This window comes from Camarhynchus parvulus, chromosome 19 (genome assembly GCF_901933205.1).
Source record: "Camarhynchus parvulus chromosome 19, STF_HiC, whole genome shotgun sequence".
Classification (NCBI taxonomy): domain Eukaryota; kingdom Metazoa; phylum Chordata; class Aves; order Passeriformes; family Thraupidae; genus Camarhynchus; species Camarhynchus parvulus.
The window spans coordinates 7987909-8006226 of record NC_044589.1 but is presented as its reverse complement, the minus strand read 5'-3'; the positions used below and the strand labels follow the sequence as shown (position 1 = coordinate 8006226).

The following is an 18318-nucleotide window of genomic DNA, read 5'->3' as shown; positions in this document are numbered from 1 at the left end:
GAAGTTAATGATGTCTGCCACTTCACAAACACAGCAGAAAGAGAAAAGCTTATTTGTGCAAGTGGCACACTCTTTATACCATATTTTGCAAAGCAATTCCTGCTGCCAAGCTTTGTGTTTGCCATGAATGTATCTGAAATATATCAAGGTACAGGACACAGGTTTGCCCTTCTCTTTAACTGCTCATTTTATTTAAACACAATAGCTGGTGACAAGCAGCAACATCCCTCTTTCAAATGGAGCAGCACTGATCATTTAAGAAATCCTGTCACCCCTTCCTGGGGCAGAACAGAAAAGCCTGAAAGTTATTAAAGAAACCATAGAATGCTGTAGGATTCTGGAGTCTCTTTCCTTGTGCATAAACCAAAACAACAAGAATCTCTCCAAAGCTCAGATGTTAAACCATCAGAACACCTAACTGTTCCACTACCCCCACACTGCGCTGCAGAGCTGACTAAGGAACCTTCATGTACAAACAACTGTAAATGATAAATCTGAAATTCAGCTGCTTACTCACACACCAACACCCTCAGTCAACAATTCCAGTTGCTTTTGAGATGTCTGGACATACTAAATTTAGGATGCTGAGAGATTATTTCCACTTAGCAATGCTCAGGAAAACCTGGTCTTGTCAAGAAGCACAACAGACAATACTTTCCCTCTCAGAGCAGATAACATCATTCAAAATTAAGAATTTTGAAGTCAAGATCCAGGAAAAACAGTCTCCAGATTGAACCTAGAAGTTTTGATGCACAGTCAGCTGCCACATGAACATCTCAGCTTTGTACCAAAAGTCACTTGAGTCCTACAGCCCTAGAAATCCTGAACTCACCTAATTTATATTCCATGAACACAGATTTCTATAGCAAAAGATACAAATCCACACAAACTGAAAGCTTTTAGCATGTGAATGTGTAAAGACAGGAAGGACTGAATGTCACAATCTCTATTTTGTGTTGCTTTGACTATGCAATGCCCCAAAGGTGCTTCTCAGTAATTTTTTTTTTTTTAACAGTGTAACTCTGTATTTAAAATCAGGCATGAGCCCAGGAGATAAATGTATAGTTCTTATTCCAGCAGAACAAATGGCTGCATGAGCTGCCTCATGTCTTATTTAGCTTTGCTCCACACTGGCAGGCCTTAGGATACAAAAATGTACTTCCTAAGCAGAACACACTCCCCTAGACAGGCTGCAGAGCAACTCCTCCACCTCATCAGGCAATAAAAACAGGAAGACAATCTGAAGGAATTTAATTGAAAAGATCCAAGTGCCTGCTTGGCTTTTTTCACTATACCCTGTCCTTCTAGACACACAGGCAAGAGATACATGTGACTGTGGTTTTCTGCTTCCTTCAGTTCCTCCTCACTGACACAGGACTGAACACCACATTTCTTTGTCACACAGATCCCCAAGATGCTGCTCTTGTTTTTGCTGAATTCCAAATTGATGACAGCAACAAAATAGATCCATTCAAAATCTTCTAGTTGGCATACATGATATACATTCATTAGATTTTCATAAATTAATTTTTAAAAAGGCACCAAAATATATTTTACCTGGACATCATAAAGAGCTACAATGTTCTCGTGCTGAAGTTCCTGTAAAACAAAATATTTGTATTATGGAAAAAGGTTATTAGTATTACTACTATTATTATTATTAATTGAATTTGCTGATAATGCTGATTTGGTGATAATCAAAGAGAGTCTTTTTAAGATGATCAGATGGAATTTAGAGGAAATCCCAGTTGTTTAGACAATATTTAAAGGATAAGGAAGTTAGGCAATATCTTGAGAGGTCATAAAAACATTTGGTTCCAGAACTTTATGTCAATTACTTGGTACAGAAAGTACCAGAGCAGAAGATCCTCTAATGAGCACTGAAAACTGACAAGATTTAATTTTCTACTCTTACATAAGTTCTTGCTTAGTGAAGTAACCAACTAGATCATGTTCAAATCAACCTTACTTTTATAATACAAAGAAAATCAAACCAAATAACATTAAATAAGGGGACAGCTCATGAATTATTTGTAGCTGCTCAAAAAACTTTTGTTTGTTAAGTACTTGCAGCACACTAATACACCCAACACTAATTCTGGTATTTAATAAATAAATGAGAGTATAATATGTATATAATAGTATATAAAGTACTGATGTATCTCAAAAAGCTCAGGAACATGGGAAGAAAGCAGCACTCAGTCTTACTGCAAAGCTGTGTGAAATGAGATGTGAAATTCAGGGAGCAGGGAATGCTAAATGACCACCCAAGGAGAAGTTTCCATAAAATAACACTGAAAAACTGAAAGATGCTCCATTACACTTCCTCTGCTAGAGCCACACTCCACATTTTAAGGCAATTATCACAAGTCAGAAGTGGGCAGCTGCTTCAGGAATTAAAGTCAGCTCACTGGTTTCAGCTTTCAAGGCAGCTTTGAGCAAAAAAGATGAAGAAAGATCAAAGACTGATGCTTCACCCTCAGCTACAATATGCTGGAAAAAGGTGCCCCATTGGCCATCCTGAAGGACAAACTATTCCACGTGTGCATTAAGCAAAGCCCAGAGACTGTTTCCACATCAATGTGCTACTTTTAACTGCAAAATCATGCTCACAACCTGTTCTGAGATATTTCCAGAACTAAAGATTTAATTTTTTTTCCGTTTTCCTTAGTATTTTTATTTCTGGATCCCTAACAAAGAAACATCACAGCAGCAATTACTGTGACACCACCCATGACCTGGAATGAACTAGGTCAGAAGTCTCTTTTCCTTTTCAAGCAAAGCAGCTTTAAAAATCAGTGCAAATTAACATACCTTTAAGATTTTTATTTCTTTTCCAAGTAGGATTTGTGACTTCGACAAGTTCTTTTTGTTAATACTCTTTATGGCTACTTCCCAATCAGTTTTCTGGAAGTGAACAAAAAAAGTAGTGTTAGTTTACTTTTTTTTTTTAAACTTCATCCTCTAACAACTATCTAGGAAAACACAGAGAAAAAGTTGCAAGATCACCCCTCTTCTACCCACCAGTTATTACTCCCTCACGTGACACCATCAAGAACTATTTCATTCCACAGGTATTAAAATCCAGCTTTGGCTACACTGCATTTTAATGGATTCCAATGCATTAAAAACAAAACAAAATAAAACCCAAGTAAACTTATTCCATTTATTTTTTGGTAGCAGTGCTATGTATCTGCTTTTTTACACATCTCACAATGATCAAGTTACTTTTACTGTCCTTTAAGGACTTCTCATTTTCAGCTTTTCTATACTCTGCAGATGAAAACTGCACAGAACCCCCTCTGTTTTAAGCAAGCTTATATATTGTCTATTTATATATTATCCAAAAATAAACTATTTATTTCTGAGGTGGGAGCACCTCCATTGGCCTTTAAAGTTTCCGTTTCCCTTTCTCCTTTTTTTTTTTTTTTTTAACCCCAAAATCACTGCACCGTGCCTCTCCAAGCCCTGAGCACTGCCTTAATCCTCCAAAATGCTAAATCTCAAGGGCTGTTTTCTGGAAAGCAAAGCTCTTTAGGCACCAGAATAAACTCCCAGCATCAAGAAACCATAACGTAACTATGAATATCCGGGGCGATGAGCAAGTCACGCCAGGAAACCAGACACCTCTGAATTTAAGAAATCTTCAGCCAATCCCAAAGGAGACAATTTTCCATTAGATCCCTCGTTATCCAGCGAGATAAACATGACCCTCTCTACAAACAAAGGGCTCAGCCTCCCCTACAGCTGCAACTCTCCCCTCGCCGCTAAGGCAGGGAGAGGGGAGGAGCGGTGGGACCGCGGACAGGCCGGTGGGGTCGAGGGAAAGGAAAAAATAAAGATTTTATGGATGCCGGGGCCGGATCCCGGCTCAGGGCCGCGGGGCAGCCGCGGGCCGCAGCCCAGCCCGCACCTCCCTTCGGCTCTTTTTTCTCCCAAACCACGTCAAAACTCCGCAGAGGACACAACCCTCCCACCACCACCGCAGCTGTCACCCACCCGAGGGGCTCCTGTCGGCCCCGGGTTGTGTAACCAGCCCCGCTCCGGCTGCGGGCGAAGCCCGTCGCTGTTTATTTTACCTTGCGGTGGCGACCTTTGAAGACCACAGCAAAGGCTCCGTGTCCTATCAGGTCCTTCTTGCTGTACTCAAAGTCCCCCACCACCTCCATCATCCCTCAGCGGGGCATGAAGCCCCCGGGAAGGACGGAGGGAAAACAAAGGGGCTCTTCCTCCTGCTACAGCCGCCTCACGGCAGCCGGCGGCGGGGTGGGAGCCTGCCCCGGTCCTGGCTGCCCCCGGCGGCGGGGGCAGCTCCTCTCATAGCGCCGCAGACCCCCGGGCCGGCGGGGCTGCTGCAGGGCGTCACCGAGGCGAGGGGCTCCGTCGGGCATGGGGAGGGGAAAGAGGGGAATCTCAGGGGTCGGGTGTGAGGGGACAGCGCAGCATCGGCGCCGGGACGAGGGGCCTTCTCAGCGGGGAAGGGGGCTCCGTGCCCTGCCGCTGCCCAGCCCCATGTCCCCGCCACAGCGGGGGCTGCCAGCGCCGCGGCCCCGCTCAGGGACCGAACCCCAGAGCATCCAGCGAAGCGGGGGGAGGCGCGGCCCACGGCTCCGGGGATGGCTGTCGCTGTCGCCGCCGCAGCCCTCGCAAGAAGCGAGGAAGCAGTGAGGGGTGCGGACGGGGGTCTCTCAGGCCGCCAGCGCCTCCCGGGGCTCCTGCCGCTCCACCACTTCCTCCACAGAGATCCGCACTCGGCCAGCCCCGGCTGCGAGTGCCCGGCCCTCTGCACCGCCCCGCGCCTCTTATAGGCCGCAGTGCGCAGGCCCGGGAGCTCGGGTGCTTCCGCCGGCGGCCAAAGAGTGCCTCACCCCGGGTAACCTGGCGGTCCCTCCGCCGCCAGCGCCTCAGAGCGGGACCGGGGCGGGGCCATTGCCCCGAGCGCTCGGGGACCCCGCCGAGCCCTCCCCGGCCCCGCACCCGTCTCGCCCGGGCTCCGGGGGGCCGGTCTGGTCGTCTTCTCAGTGACCCAGGCCCCTGGGCCCACCCTGGCCCTCACGCCGGGGCAGAGAGGCCAAACTCAGCCCTTCCCTCAACCGCCTCAGGCGCACCCGCCAGTGAGGACAACGCTGAGGGAGCCACCAGGGGAAGAGCGAGGACCGGAGTTGCACAGGACAAGAGCTGGGACAGTCAGGTATGGGATCATCCCAGGTTTCCAAGGCAGTGGCACTGCTTACATAGCACGTGCAGGTCACACACCCTCAGCCCTGTCCCTGCTCCAGGTCACACACTTTCAGCCCTATCCCTGCTCCAGTAGTGAGCAAGATTCTCCCTCAAACCTGAAACAAGGAATTTCAATGAATGGAGAGGCACTGGAGGAACAGGCATTCAAAGTGCCGTGAGCCAAAGACACTTGGAGTTGTTTGCTCCCTTTATAAGGAGAACAACGCCTGTAATTTACAGCCCCTGCCTCCCAGCACTTTTAGATCAGCCTGGAGCTGTTTACAGCACGTACAAACATTTAAAAAAACCCAACCAGCCACCGAACAACAGTCACATGGAGCCTTTGACCTTCACCTCCAGGTTCACATAATTGTGCTCCTTTCCTTTGAGTTCCATTCCTCACTGCTCTCTTCCCATGTTCTCCATCACACCACCTCCACATCCCAGTTTCAGACCCTTTCAGACTTCCCCAGTATCCCCAATATCCCCAGTGGATGCAGGGTGTGACCCCTCTGACCCCACACAGCTGTGCTGTCCCTTCCCTGACGTGACCCAGGCTCTGCTTTCAGTGTCACCAGATCAAAATAGAGACTGAGTGAATAGCTCTGCAGTTGGGCCTCTCCCCATTCCTCACTTATCTCCCTTGGCTTTCCAACGCTCCAAACCAGGAGCTGTGTGCCATGTCAGGACCTCCTCAGCTAAAGACTTCTCCACAGACAATGAACTGAGATGTAAAAAATATCCAGCAAGAGATTCTTAAGGAAAGATTGACAGTTTTATGAAGGACATTTTAAGCTATCAGAGGAATCCTAAGAAATTTCTTTTGTGAGGGCTTTAAAACCCCTCAAAACTGAATCCCCCCTTTATTTGGTGAAATTTCGAGCCCCCACCCAAAATCCACCCATGGCACTACCCTAACAAACAACACCCAGAAAGTGAAGTTGGACAATAATTTCAACAGCTCAGAACACCCCTGTGGAAAGAATAAATGAGATGTAAAAATATGCCAAGTTAATCATAAATTAAAGTGTTGGTAGTAACAGACACTTTCTGATATGCTTCACAGTGTCCCTTTAAACCAGGAAAAAGCCCACAAGCCTCCATGTGTTAAATATTCTGATTCATAAAAATAATTTCCCTCAGAACCGGTTGTTTATTGCCATCCACCAATTCTCACTTCAGTATTAATCCTCCCAGCCTCAACGTGTATCCTCACCCCAAAATCAATGTCACAAGCTACATTCTAGGGAAGCTGAAAAACAAATTCATTCAGAAGATGCCTTTTGAGCAGATTAAAGTCACAACAGCCATGACTAAGCCACCCAATCTGCATCACACTTGCGAACCGAGACACATTTCCCGACACATTTCCCTTCGGCAGCAGCGCTGCCTCACGTCCTTTTGTCCTCCTAATGGTGCTGGAGCCCTGGAGCAGGTTTGTTTCGGCACAGCAAGGACAAACAGCCAGGAGCGGCAGCGAGGTTTGACCGGAATAACAAAACACCCTGCGCTGGGATCCCAGCGGCACCCGAGGGCTCCGGCAGCGCTCGCTGGAGGCTGCGGGATTTGCATGCGGGTCACTCCTCCCAGCTGGGTCCGTGACTGGCGGCTGCGTGTCGGTAACTCCAGCATCCACACCACAAAGAACCTACAAACAGCACCTTCACTTGTTTCTGGTGCTGGAAGAGTTCAGAGGCAGAACGGGCTGGATTCACCTTTCCCAAAGGGAGCCTCGTTGCCGGAGATGTTGGGAGAGGATGCAGGATAACCCTACGGAGCTCGTGCTGCTTCCACACAGGGATATCCAGCATTTACCTGTATTCTGCAGCACCCGGGGTGTGCTCTGCTCCAACCAAGCACTAAAACATCCAGTGCACCTTCCTGATCCACCCCAGTGATCCTTCAAAACCATGGAGCACTCTGTCCTGGGTTGGTTCATCCTTAACATCCCACTCTGCAGGAGCTGCAGCCCACTGAGAGACCACCAGCAACCCACAGTTGTGCAACCGCCATTCACAGAGGGAAGAAAACAAAACAGCAGTACTGGAGATGGCTCTGGGGCTCCTTCCCAGCTGCACCACCTTGCTTCAAATTAGCCCCTCAGTTGTGAGCCAGGACTTCTCTTCACAAGAGCAATACATCTAGGAAGGAATTAGCAACTTCCAGGTTGCTTGTCTGAGTGCAGAGAAGGATGCTTTCATCTGGTAGCAGCTCCACAGAACAGAGACATCACTGCCCTGAGTTTTCTTAACACTTTTCATCCTCAAAAGTACTAATGGACTTCACAGCAAGCCCTTCTCTGCCATACTACACCACCAAAATGCAGCCCTGAGGTAGAAACATCACCTGAATAACGCCTGGGCTGACCCAAAAAAAAAAGCAGAACAAGGCTGCTTTTCCTACTTTTCATGCAGAACAATGAATGAAGTTCATTTTCTTCCTATTCATTGAAAGATTTTTCTTGTCTCTCTCTCTCCCCAGGCTATAAACTTGCACATGGAAATTAAATTACAGATCTGGGAAAATATTCAAGAGATCATCTGAGTGGAACAGGACAGGAACATGTGGCTCCAAGGACCCAGGGAACACAACACACACTCCACTTGCATGGATAAGCAGGACACAGCCCCAAGTAGGAGTTTTCACATGGATTTTAAGGCCTCACTTAGGTAGGAGTCTGACAGCATCCTGCTCACCTCAGAGCTATCAACTTCACTCCAGGTGTTCTTACCATATCCTTCCTTCCCTGCCTCCATCACACTCAGGATTTCATTAGACAGGTAAACCTTCCTCAGAGGACTGGCACACTTCCCAGTCCTTATCACTACTGTCCTCCATTGGGATTTATAACAAAATTAATGGTGGCATCAGCTGAGCTTTTAAAGGAGAAAGTGTCAGAGGGCTCTGCAGGACAGTTTCTGGCTATGCTTAAAATTATTCTTGTATTACCAGTGAAAAATAACGCCCTTGTGGTAAGAAAACCTGTGTGGGATGCTTAATGAGTAACTCAGGAGGAACTGGACTGAAACATGGAAGCAGATCCCAGGATTCCTATCAAACAGCACTGGAAAAGCTCAGGCATTTCAGTAGGTTTTCTGTAAGGGTGGTGCTGCTGATCCCAGAAAAACAATCACAAAGCTCCAGCCTACCTCCTAGATTTGTCCTTTAATACAAAGTAACATCTCCCCCATTAATAACACCATCAACCCAAATTTGCATCTGCAATTGCCCAAATTAGCTAATTAAAGCTCCCATCCCCAGCGTGGCGGAGCAGGGAGGTCACGAGCTCACTGCAGCTCCTGCCAAGCAGAGCCAGCTCGGGAGGGAAGGGCAGCAGCTCTTCCTTCCCCAGAGCCTGAGCAGGCACTGACTGCAGCCAGGCCCGGGAAATGCTGCATTCAAATAAAACTGGGAGGGAGGAGTGTCAGGAATTGCTAAGGAATACAGCTGGAGCAGGGCCAGCTCTTAGTATGCATGGAGGCTGGTGCTGTATGAATGGTAAAAATAGCAGCAGATGCTTAGATAAGAAAATACAATTTGGTTTACATGCAAAGCCATCACAGAGCGTGGTTCAAAAATCTACCTGCTATCAGATCACAGGAAGATTAAGGCCAAGAGCTTATTTTAGTGTGAACTTTGTTGCAAGGCCCTCTCTTTCTTCAAGAGATCTCACTTCCCCTTGGAAAACCTTTCTGCTCCAGCATTAGAAAGGTGAGTTCTAATCAGGCCTTATGTCACAGAAGCGGAGTCTGAAGGGATGGCAAGAGCATGGTCAAAGGGCACAGTGATTACTTTGGTTTGGAAATTAGTGGGCAAGGTACACTGCTATTTTAGGTACACCTACACACATGCACAGCCAGGCCTAGTTCCCACAGGCAGGATCGTGTCCCTGAGCTCTGATACATCCCTGCCTCCAACACAAAATACACCATGGATTGACAGGGCACAGTGACCCTGAGCAGAACTCCAGGGAAGGCAGCAGAGAATGATTCTTCACTCAGGAAGAGTCACTTGCAACCAGGAGCTGCCGCTTGCAGCAAGTCAGAATTGGGGACACAGCTGAACTCCCAAGGGTGGGTCCTTTCCTTTAGCACAAGAACCCCAAAAAACTTGGAAACCAGGCAGGCTTCTTGGCTGTTACCAGTGACCTGCTCCTCTTCTCCCCAAGGGCAGACTTATCAGCTGGTTTTAAACCACCCTGTCCCACATTTACCTCAGTGAATTACAAAAGGTTTTCTTTATGCAGACAGATGCCACCTGGCCTTCACTGTCAGCAGGAACCAGCTGGAGGAAGCACCCTAATGAAAGAGCATGTATGGGATACTGAGCTCTTCCCAAAAGATCCCATAGAGATAGATCCCTGCTGGCTTGGCTGGCAGGAGGAGACACCCACAGGAACTACAGATTGTCTTCTCAATCATATTAAAGATTTAACCCTTTGTTCCAACCTTTGGCTCACATGAACACTTGCAGACAAGCAAAAGGCCATTACTGCACAATCTTAATTCTCCAAAGCAGTCCTGCCAGCAGGGATAAAGTTCCTAAAATGCATCTTCTGCAGCTGGGAAGCATCTGAGACCCAAACTCCTGTTCTGAGTTGTAGTAATCACTGCATATGAGGGCTATGGAGAATGTTTGACCTTCATGCTAACCCACTGCAACTAAATCTGACAGTATAATTTCTGCTCCTCATTAACCACATCTTGATTTTCTCTGTTTCATAAGCATCCTGGCAATAAACACTTAGTCCAGGTCTATTCACCTCATGATGGCTGGAAGCCTGAATTGACTGATAAAAAGGTTCATCAGCAAACTTACAAATACCCAGCTGACAGTGTGAATCCCTCTCACCCACTGGGCAAGTAAATGCATTTGAGAAATTCCAGAAGGAGTCAGCCCTGTGCAATGGAAGTATTGCTATTTTTTGTGTCTGTCTCAGCCCTGCTGTCAGCACGTATCCAGGGCAAGGGACAAGTGGCACACAGAATTCCTGCTCCATTCTTCCCCACCCTATCCTTCCTTCCCCCTGAGCCAGTGGTGGATGGGAAATGGACACTCTCTCCCCTGTTCACTCTCATTTTCCCATTCCCAAGGGCTGCTGAAACCTGAAAACTCAGCACAGCTCCAGCAGTCATTTGAAGTCCAGGCCTGTTGCACCCTGAACAGATTAGCCAAGGAGTGATCTGCTGTGGATGCAGAGGATCACTGGCAGATAATGCTCAGCACAGCCCACAGGGAAATGAGGCTGTGTGGAAAGGCAAAACCTTACTGGAATAACGAGAAGCCCCAAGTCCTCATTCTCAGCAGATCTTTGTCCCAGACATGCAGCCAAGCACAATTCTGCAATGGAGTGATGTGCTGAATTTTCCCATTTTTTTCTCTCTGAAGGCCACACAAGGACAACCCTCTCTGTTCCCACTAAAACCCTCTTCTCCACAAGATTCTTCAAAGAGCAGGAAAGGGCATGAGCAGTATCCACCCTTTGCCTGCCCCTTTCAGGACAATGGCTACTGTGAGGCTGAAATTCCAATAAAAAGCCAGTTGAGATGGAGGCAGATGAGATACCCCTCCTGCGATGTTCAAAGAAAATCATCCTACAATGCACAGCTCTTAATAAGAACTAAAATTAAAATTTCCTTAAATAAATATAAGGAAAGAGTCCAAGAGGGAGAGTTGTCAACGGGAACACAGAGCCATGTCTGGGTCAATCTCTTCAGTCCATCACCGTGGAGATCTCCCAGGACTGTGCTGAGGGCAGGACCAGCAGCTCCATGTCACTGCTCCTATCGACGCCATCTGGAAAGGGAAAGAGCTGCTGTGTCCCTGTGGTGGGGCACAGCTCTGCCCCAGGGCCCAGCAGGCACCAGGCAAGAGCAGCACCACAGGGACCTGGGGTCACCAGCCACAGGCAAATGGCAACCAGCTCCCAGGAATTTGTCTGCATAAACTGGGAGAGGGAAGAAGGTCAGAAAGGAAGACCGGACCAGCTGGTGCAACTGTTCCTTTCCCTCTCCAGGAGTCAAAATATCTGAGTCAAATTTCATCCTGAGTCAAATTCCAGCCCCCTCGGCTGGAGAGGCTCTGCTTTCTAGTTATCTCCCAGCTACAGCTCCTGCCCTGAGAGAGGTCAGGTCTCCCAGCTGGGATCTGACACAGTGCTCTCTGCAAGGAGATCATGCCCTAAACACACAGGTCTTTGCAAGGGCACTGTGGCTCTGAGGGACACACGGAGTAGCTGCAAAATCCTCGTGGACAAACAGGTTACTCACATCCGCAAACACTTGTCCTTCCCTCCGCTCGCCACCCTCTGTCCGTCCGGGCTCCAATCCGCTGCATACACCTGGTGTGATGGAAATCAGTCACCTGTGCTGGGAGGAGGGGTCACTGCTGCCTCCCAAACCCCTCAGCCCCAGCAGGTAGCTCACCTCATCCGCGTGGCCGGGCAGATCGATGGCCAATTTCTTTGTCTTGGCATCCCAGACCTTGAGGGTGCTGTCGCTGCTGCCGCTCACCAGCAAGCGGCTGTCGGCTGACCAGGCGATCTGGTACACGGCCGAGACGTGGCCCCGCAGCGACGTCAGGTACCTGGGCACAAGGACAGGCTGTCAGAGCAGCAGGCTTTGTTCCAAACTTGCCTTTGCATTCATGTTTCTTATCCACCACAGTCACAGGATGCCCAGCACACTCCAGGCAGTCAATTGCTAGACAGAGTCCATCCAAAAACTCTCCCAAGTGGGCTCAGAACCTTCTAGAGGATGCCTCCTCATCTCACCCCCTCAGACAAGAGACCCTTATCCAGCAGGCAACACTTCAGCCTCATTGCACAGGTGTATCCTTCCATCACTGGCTGAGCAGCCCAGATTTAGAAGGACCTTTAAAATCACTGACATGAAAGCCAAGCTCATGAGCTTTAAGGTTGGTTTGCTGCCTCCAAGAGCTCACCAGTACTGCAGCTGAAAGTTAAAAGTTGGATTACAGGAGCATCCAAACACCAACAGCACTACTTGTAACTACAAGAATTTGCATCATCCAGAACAAGCTGTTCTCTGGCACAAGAACTGTTTAAACTGGGTCAGTCTCCAGTTCCCAACACACACATCTTCAGGAGATCACTGGAGTGGAACATCCCAACCCACCACAGCTGCGCCTGCCCCGAAGAACTGACCCTGCAACAACAGGGTGTGCAAACAGGTGCCAGGCAGTGCTGTGGCTGAGTCACAGTGGGGCTGCACACACAGGGCCAAGCACAGACACCCTGACACAAGAAAAGCCAGACAAGACTTCCCAAGGGCAGAAAAACGCAGAAGCAGCAGAGTGGCCTTGTATGAGTTGAGGCCACAGAGATGCTGAACATGCCAGGGAGCTGCTGGCAATGCACTGGGGCCCAGCCCTGTGTGCCCAGAGCATTACACACAGACTCCATAGCAGCACCACCTCTAACAGAACAAACCAACTCACTTTCCTGTCCTACCATCCCAGAGCTTTATGGACTTGTCAAAGGAAGCACTAGCGATTGTCCTGGTGTCTGGTGAGAACAGGACTTGGTTAATCAATGCCTGGTGGCCTGTCATTCTCTCCAGTGGCTTCTTGTCTTCTGCTGGTCTCCAAAGAAACAGAGTGAAATCATCTGACCCCGAGACGAGCCTTTCTGGTTCCTGGCCCTGAAAAAGGGATGAAAGAGCCCAAGTTTTGTACAAGCCAGGTGTGGAGAGCTTGGAAGCACACCAGTGTTGGGGTGTCCACTGCTTTCACCAGTGACAGCAGGGACAAAAGGGACTTACCCGGACTTGGTTGTACCTCTGCAGTGCCCTCTCTTTCAGTTCTGACACTGAAAAAGGGAAAAAGAGGGTGAAAGAGAGATTGGCAATCCTTAGATGAAAAGAAATTTTAAACCTTGTCATGCCAATTCCAATCCTGGCTCTGCGGGTTTAGCAGGAGCATTTGTGACCGCTCAATTTACCAGTGACCTCCCCATCCCCCAAACTGCTCCACCCTGGCATGGGCAAGAAAAATCTTGACTTCCAGCATGACCAGTTCTCCCCCAGCCTCCAAGGTGGGTGCTGCACTCACAGGAGCCTTTGACATCCTGGGGGTTGATGGTGGCCTCGGCCGGCTCGAAGGCGCCGGTGCGGAGAACGTAGTCGGTGCTCAGGGCCATGGTGTTCACCCAGTGAGCGTGGCCCTGCAGCGTGCGGCACAGGACACCCTGGGGACAGAGCCACCCTCAGACAGGGACAGGACACAGCCACCAGGCTGCAGGGACACACCCCAAACTTTCCAAACCAGCTGCAGGCAGGTTAAGTAAGCAGGGAAGACAGAACACTGTTGAGCTTCAGGAATCGGTTTCTCTTGCACAACACCCATCAGCTCAGGTTGCTGCAGGGATGTTTCCAGCTTTTAGCCCCATTTAATGCTCTTAAGGATGAAAACATCACACAACAGCTGATACCCCTTGCAAATGGTGCCAAGCAACAGGTCTGACAGGTCAGAAGATAGAGCAGCTCTGTTTTTCAGGGCACAAGCTGTGCCAGGAAGAGCAAAGCTACCCCACAGTGTGCCCAGCAGCCCAAGCACAGTCCTTCACTTACATCCTGGCTCCTCCAGACTTTGATGGTCCTGTCCTGGGAGGAGGAGTAGAGCAAGCCATCGCCCCCCCACTTCACACAGGTCACGGACTGCGTGTGGCTTGTGAGGATTTTGTCACACCTGCCCATCAGCGTGTCCCAGATGCGGATGCTGCCGTCCTTGGAGGCACTGGCCAGGTAACGGCACTCTGGGTTTCTGGGCAAAGAGATCAAATCCATTTGTGCAGCTCCCCTCAGCTACTTCCCCACCAGCCCCAGAGGATTCAAGGGTCCAGCAGGCAATAAAATGCAACTTTCTTTTGCCTTAAGATCAGAGAGAGGCCGGACAGGGGCAGAGCACTGATCTACAGGGAACAAGGTCTCACAAGGCAGGGGAGAGGCAGACAAATGCCTTCTCCAAACCAACTCCTGAGCTGCACATTGGAGAAATCAATCCAGGGTAAACCTGGCAGCTGAGGCCTTGGCAGTGACCTTGCTTGCACAACTTTAACCCACTGGCTAACGAGTCACCACAAAGTGGCACCTTCCCTGGGCACAGGCTGGAGAGAGCCCTGGGCAGGGGATCAGCCTCACACAGGGAGCACAGATCCATGGCATTGGGAATGTGTTGGATGTTCCCCTGCCTCTGCCATGCTTCATCTCCAGCCTGTGGACAGAGTGCTGTTGTGTTGACAGGGCTGAAAGGAACTCTGTCCATCCACATCCATTGTGGCTCAGGGGACAAACTGAACACATCTGGCCACAACCCAGCAAGGACAGGGCAGCCACAGCCCCTCTGTCCTTTGCACATCTTTATCACTCTGCATGGTTGCACCAGCAGTGAGGAAGAGCACGGCCCCTTCCATTGCACTGGAACTGGCTGAAGAAAGAGAACTGCAGTCCTGGCAGGGTCATGTCTCTCTCCCCATTTCCTCATCTTCCTTACAATCATTTTTTTGCTAATCCAGTTAATTGTCTGCAAATAGCTGGAGCTTCCTACTGGCAAATTCAATTTGAAGGGCTCTGCTCTGAAGGGGCCCTTTTTCTTTTTTATTTATTTCTGTAACATCTTGGATTAATGGCTACGACTGTCCCCTTCCACCCACCTCTCCCAGAGGGAGCTTTAGCTGATCGAAGGGATAAGGGGATTGTACAGTTAATCATCCCTGATGATAAACAAACAGGATGACAGAGGCCAGCAGGATCAGGAGAGCAGAAAGGAGTGCTCTGCCCTTGGACACCACAAAGCTTCCCTGCTCCCACCTCAGCACATCAGTGTTTGTCCAGCACCACAAAAGCAGTGTTTTCCACAGGCAGGTGTGTCTTTATTCCCAGGAGAAAAGAGACACAGCCTGGCAGTGATTCCCCAGCAACTCCCAGGGACTGTGAGCAGCAGCTGGGACTCCTGGCTCTCAGCTCACCTTGAGAGCTGTTCTACATGGGCTTTTTACCGTAACAGGAGAAAGGCAAACAGGAGCAATGCCCTTCAGGTCAGGCTGCTCTTTTCCACAGGAGCAAAGGGGAAGGGCTGAGCTGGCCCCTTCACTTACCTGTGGAGCGGCTCCCAGCACAGACATGTGATCCATTTGGAGTGGCCAGAGAGCACCCGGCCGATCTGGCTGCCAGTGGCTGGGTCCCAGAGGAAGATCTGGGCAAGAGAGGAAGCACGAGGGTCACGTCAGGCCACAGACATCATGTGAATCCCAGAGACGTTGGAGCTCCATTTAGAAAGCAGAGGTGTCCTTGGCATCGTGTTTGCACTCGCAGGCAGCAGCAGGGGAAGGGGGCTGGATGCCTTTCCAAATCCCTGCAGCAATCAGCTGACACCCAAAAGAATGAGACCTGATTGACCTCCTGCCTGCCTACAACACTGCTGCTACAAAGTTATCTGACTCAAAAAGGATACAGTCCCCAAAGAGCCGCCCCGTGCCAGAAACTCAGGGAGTGTTTGCAGAGCACAGTGAAAGCCACAGCTAAACGCTGCTGATTATCGGATGCTGTGGGTGGGACACATGCTGGTTTTCTCTTGTTGATTCTCTCTCTACATAAATGTTCATCTTAAGAGCCAAGGCATTAGTCATCTCCTACTTAAGAACCTAGGAGAAATAGGGAAAAGGAGGACAAGCAGCTCTCTGGGTTCAATTAATGGCAGACCAGCACCAAACCATGGCTGAACCACCCTGGCCCACGACATTTCCTTGGGATTGGCATCACAACTTTGGCAGCTCCATGAGTGCTGTCATTGCTCCCAGACCATTCAAAGGTCAGAGCTCAGCTCCCAATTGAACACACACTCCTGCTTCCCCAGGCATATCTGCACTTCAAGCACACCAATTTTGCCCCACAGGAGAGCTGAACTGCTTTCACATTTGCGCAAGAGGGAATTTGGCCGTGTCTGTGTGGGAACACTGTAACCAGGCTGCTGCTGCACGGCTGGATCACACCAACAGCAGCCCTGACCCACACTCACTCCAGACACCTCCCTCGTGATGGAGCTGCCTGCCAAGGAAGACATCCAAAGCCTGGACTCTTTCCTGGACAGAGGGAAAAGCATCTGCCACAAGAGAGCAGGACTCAGCAGCAAGAGCTCCCCAAGGTGACAATGCCAGAGCACTGCCTGGCACAGAGAGGCTTCTTGCAATACCACACATCCACACACAGAGCTCTTCTGGAGAATGGGAATTCTGCTCCAAACAATGGGATAACCCCCTGACACCCCTGAAGAAACAAGAAACACCCCTAATCCCCCCCAGCCCCATGCTGAGGGAAGCCCAGGTGTACCTGGCTGTTCTTGCAGCCCGAGGCCAGTTTCTTGCCATCAGGTGACCAAGCAATGCTGAGCACCCAGTGCCGGTGACCTGGCAGAGAGAGAGAGCACGAGTGGGTGAGTGGAGAGCTGGGCCTGTCCCTGGTGTCCCAGCAGGAAGCCACTCTGTGCTCCTCCTGGCCAGCCCCTCTTTCTCCACTTTGCCAAAGAGAGCTACTCCCTCCCCAGGCTGCAGTCCCAGCTCAGACAGCACCAGGCTCTGCCCTGCTTGTCCCCCAGGCAGTCAGGGGGTCTATGAGGGAGGGGGTCACAGGCTGCCCTCCTGGCACTCCCCAGCACCCACCTTTGGCCGTGAACTGTGGCGTTTCCGTGCTCAGGTCCCAGAAACGGACAGTGGTGTCTCCAGAGCCACTCGCCAGGTACCTGGGAGAGGGGGAACAGCTCAGCACAGTGTCCCCAGGACAGGACAACGGCAGCTGCTGCCTTGCCCTGATCCCCGCCTGCAGCCACACCCTCGTACTTTCCCGTGGGGCTGAAAGCCACCGAGATGACGGCCTCGGTGTGTCCCTCCAGAGAGCTGGTGCAGCGCGTGACCGCCCGCACCCTGAACACCGCCTGCGGCTGGTAGATGATGTCCAGGACCTTCTCTGTCTCCACGCTCTGCCCTGCCAGGGTCTTCTCCAGCGACGCCACGATCTCGGCATCGTGGACGAAGAAGGCCAGAGGCACCGGCTCATCCTGCGGGAGGAAAGGCAGGTGAGGTAGCGAGGGGCGGCGCCGGGTCGGGCTGGGGGTACCGGGGAGCTGGGGAGGGGTCTCACCTTCTGTAGGAGGGCGTTGCAGACCAGCTGCAGCTTGTCCGGGGTGATGGTGACCGGGACGTCGAAGGGGGAGCCCAGGCACTCCCCTGCCTCATCGCGGAACTGGATCAGGAGCCGCTGCACATCCTCCTCGTCCGGCGACATGTTCTGCGGGACAGCGGGCTCAGCGCCGGGAGCCCCAGCGGGCTGCGGGCACAGCCCCCACCCCGGCAGCGATACCCGCCCGGGGACAGGGAACCTCTACAGGGGAACCCGCGTGGGGCCCGTGGGAGGAAGAAACAGCCCGCACCGAGCAGGAGCCGCGCGGGGGAATCCCAGGAGAGGGCGAGGAGACCCCGGAGCGCCGCAGCATTCCCACCCCTGCAGCTCCCAGGTGCTGCCCATCCCGGCCCCCGCCCCGCTCACCGCGGCCATGTGCGCGCCCGCCCCACGTGGGCCGGAAGCGGGCGGGGAGCGCCGAGCGCGGCGCTGCTGCCCCCTGGCGGCCGGCGGTGAGCGCGGCGCTGCCCTGGGGCCGCGTGTTCGAGGCCGGCCAGGGACAACTCCCGCGGGTCCAGAACCTCCCAAAACCTCGGGGGATTGGTGCCAAAACGACTCAAGGTGGGCCGATCCTCTCACACTCAATCCGGCCCACAGATAAGGAAACGCAGCCCTGAGCAATATCCATATGCAAATCTGGGAGCTGTAATCCCTGAACATACCCCGGATTAGTCAGGATCCTGCCCAGGGGGGAAACTGAGGCAGAAGTGCACTAAAATAGGTAAGAGTTTAGTGTGGGTCAATACTTCAGGACCAACCCCTGCCCCTTTACACCTTTCCCAGCCCAACTTCTGCCATGCCCTGTGACTGAACAACTCATTTAGTATTTAAATAAGAATTAATCTTATTTACCACATTGCCATAAACATAATCCATTAAGAAATGAGGGCAAAATTACCCCTAAAAT

At 50.8% G+C, this 18318-nt stretch overlaps 2 protein-coding genes across 3 annotated transcripts in view; both read right to left on the bottom strand.

Annotated features, from left to right (window-relative positions):
- ULK2 (unc-51 like autophagy activating kinase 2) overlaps positions 1-4767 on the bottom strand; it is a 36952-nt gene extending 32185 nt beyond the window's left edge. The window contains exons 1-3 of the mRNA XM_030962499.1: positions 4080-4767; positions 2815-2907; positions 1558-1599 (exon numbers count right to left, since the gene is read on the bottom strand). Coding sequence (XP_030818359.1) covers positions 1558-1599; positions 2815-2907; positions 4080-4172 — 228 coding nt within the window. The 5' untranslated portion in view covers positions 4173-4767. The remainder of the gene's footprint in view (positions 1-1557; positions 1600-2814; positions 2908-4079) is intronic.
- Positions 4768-10514: 5747 nt separating this feature from the next.
- Positions 10515-17809, bottom strand: NLE1 (notchless homolog 1). Of its 2 annotated transcripts, none has more exons than XM_030962904.1 (13): positions 17778-17809; positions 17373-17519; positions 17072-17289; positions 16895-16974; positions 16566-16642; positions 15335-15432; positions 13809-14001; positions 13291-13426; positions 13002-13048; positions 12679-12881; positions 11646-11805; positions 11490-11560; positions 10515-11016 (listed from the first exon to the last, which is right to left on the bottom strand). In XM_030962904.1, the coding sequence occupies exons 1-13, from the start codon at positions 17784-17786 to the stop codon at positions 11004-11006; spliced, it is 1452 nt and encodes a 483-aa protein (XP_030818764.1). In that variant the 5' UTR covers positions 17787-17809; the 3' UTR covers positions 10515-11003. The 2 variants fall into 2 exon arrangements, with proteins under 2 accessions (XP_030818764.1, XP_030818762.1); XM_030962902.1 differs by lacking the exon at positions 17778-17809 and adding an exon at positions 17662-17761.
- Between the last annotated feature and the right edge of the window lie 509 nt (positions 17810-18318).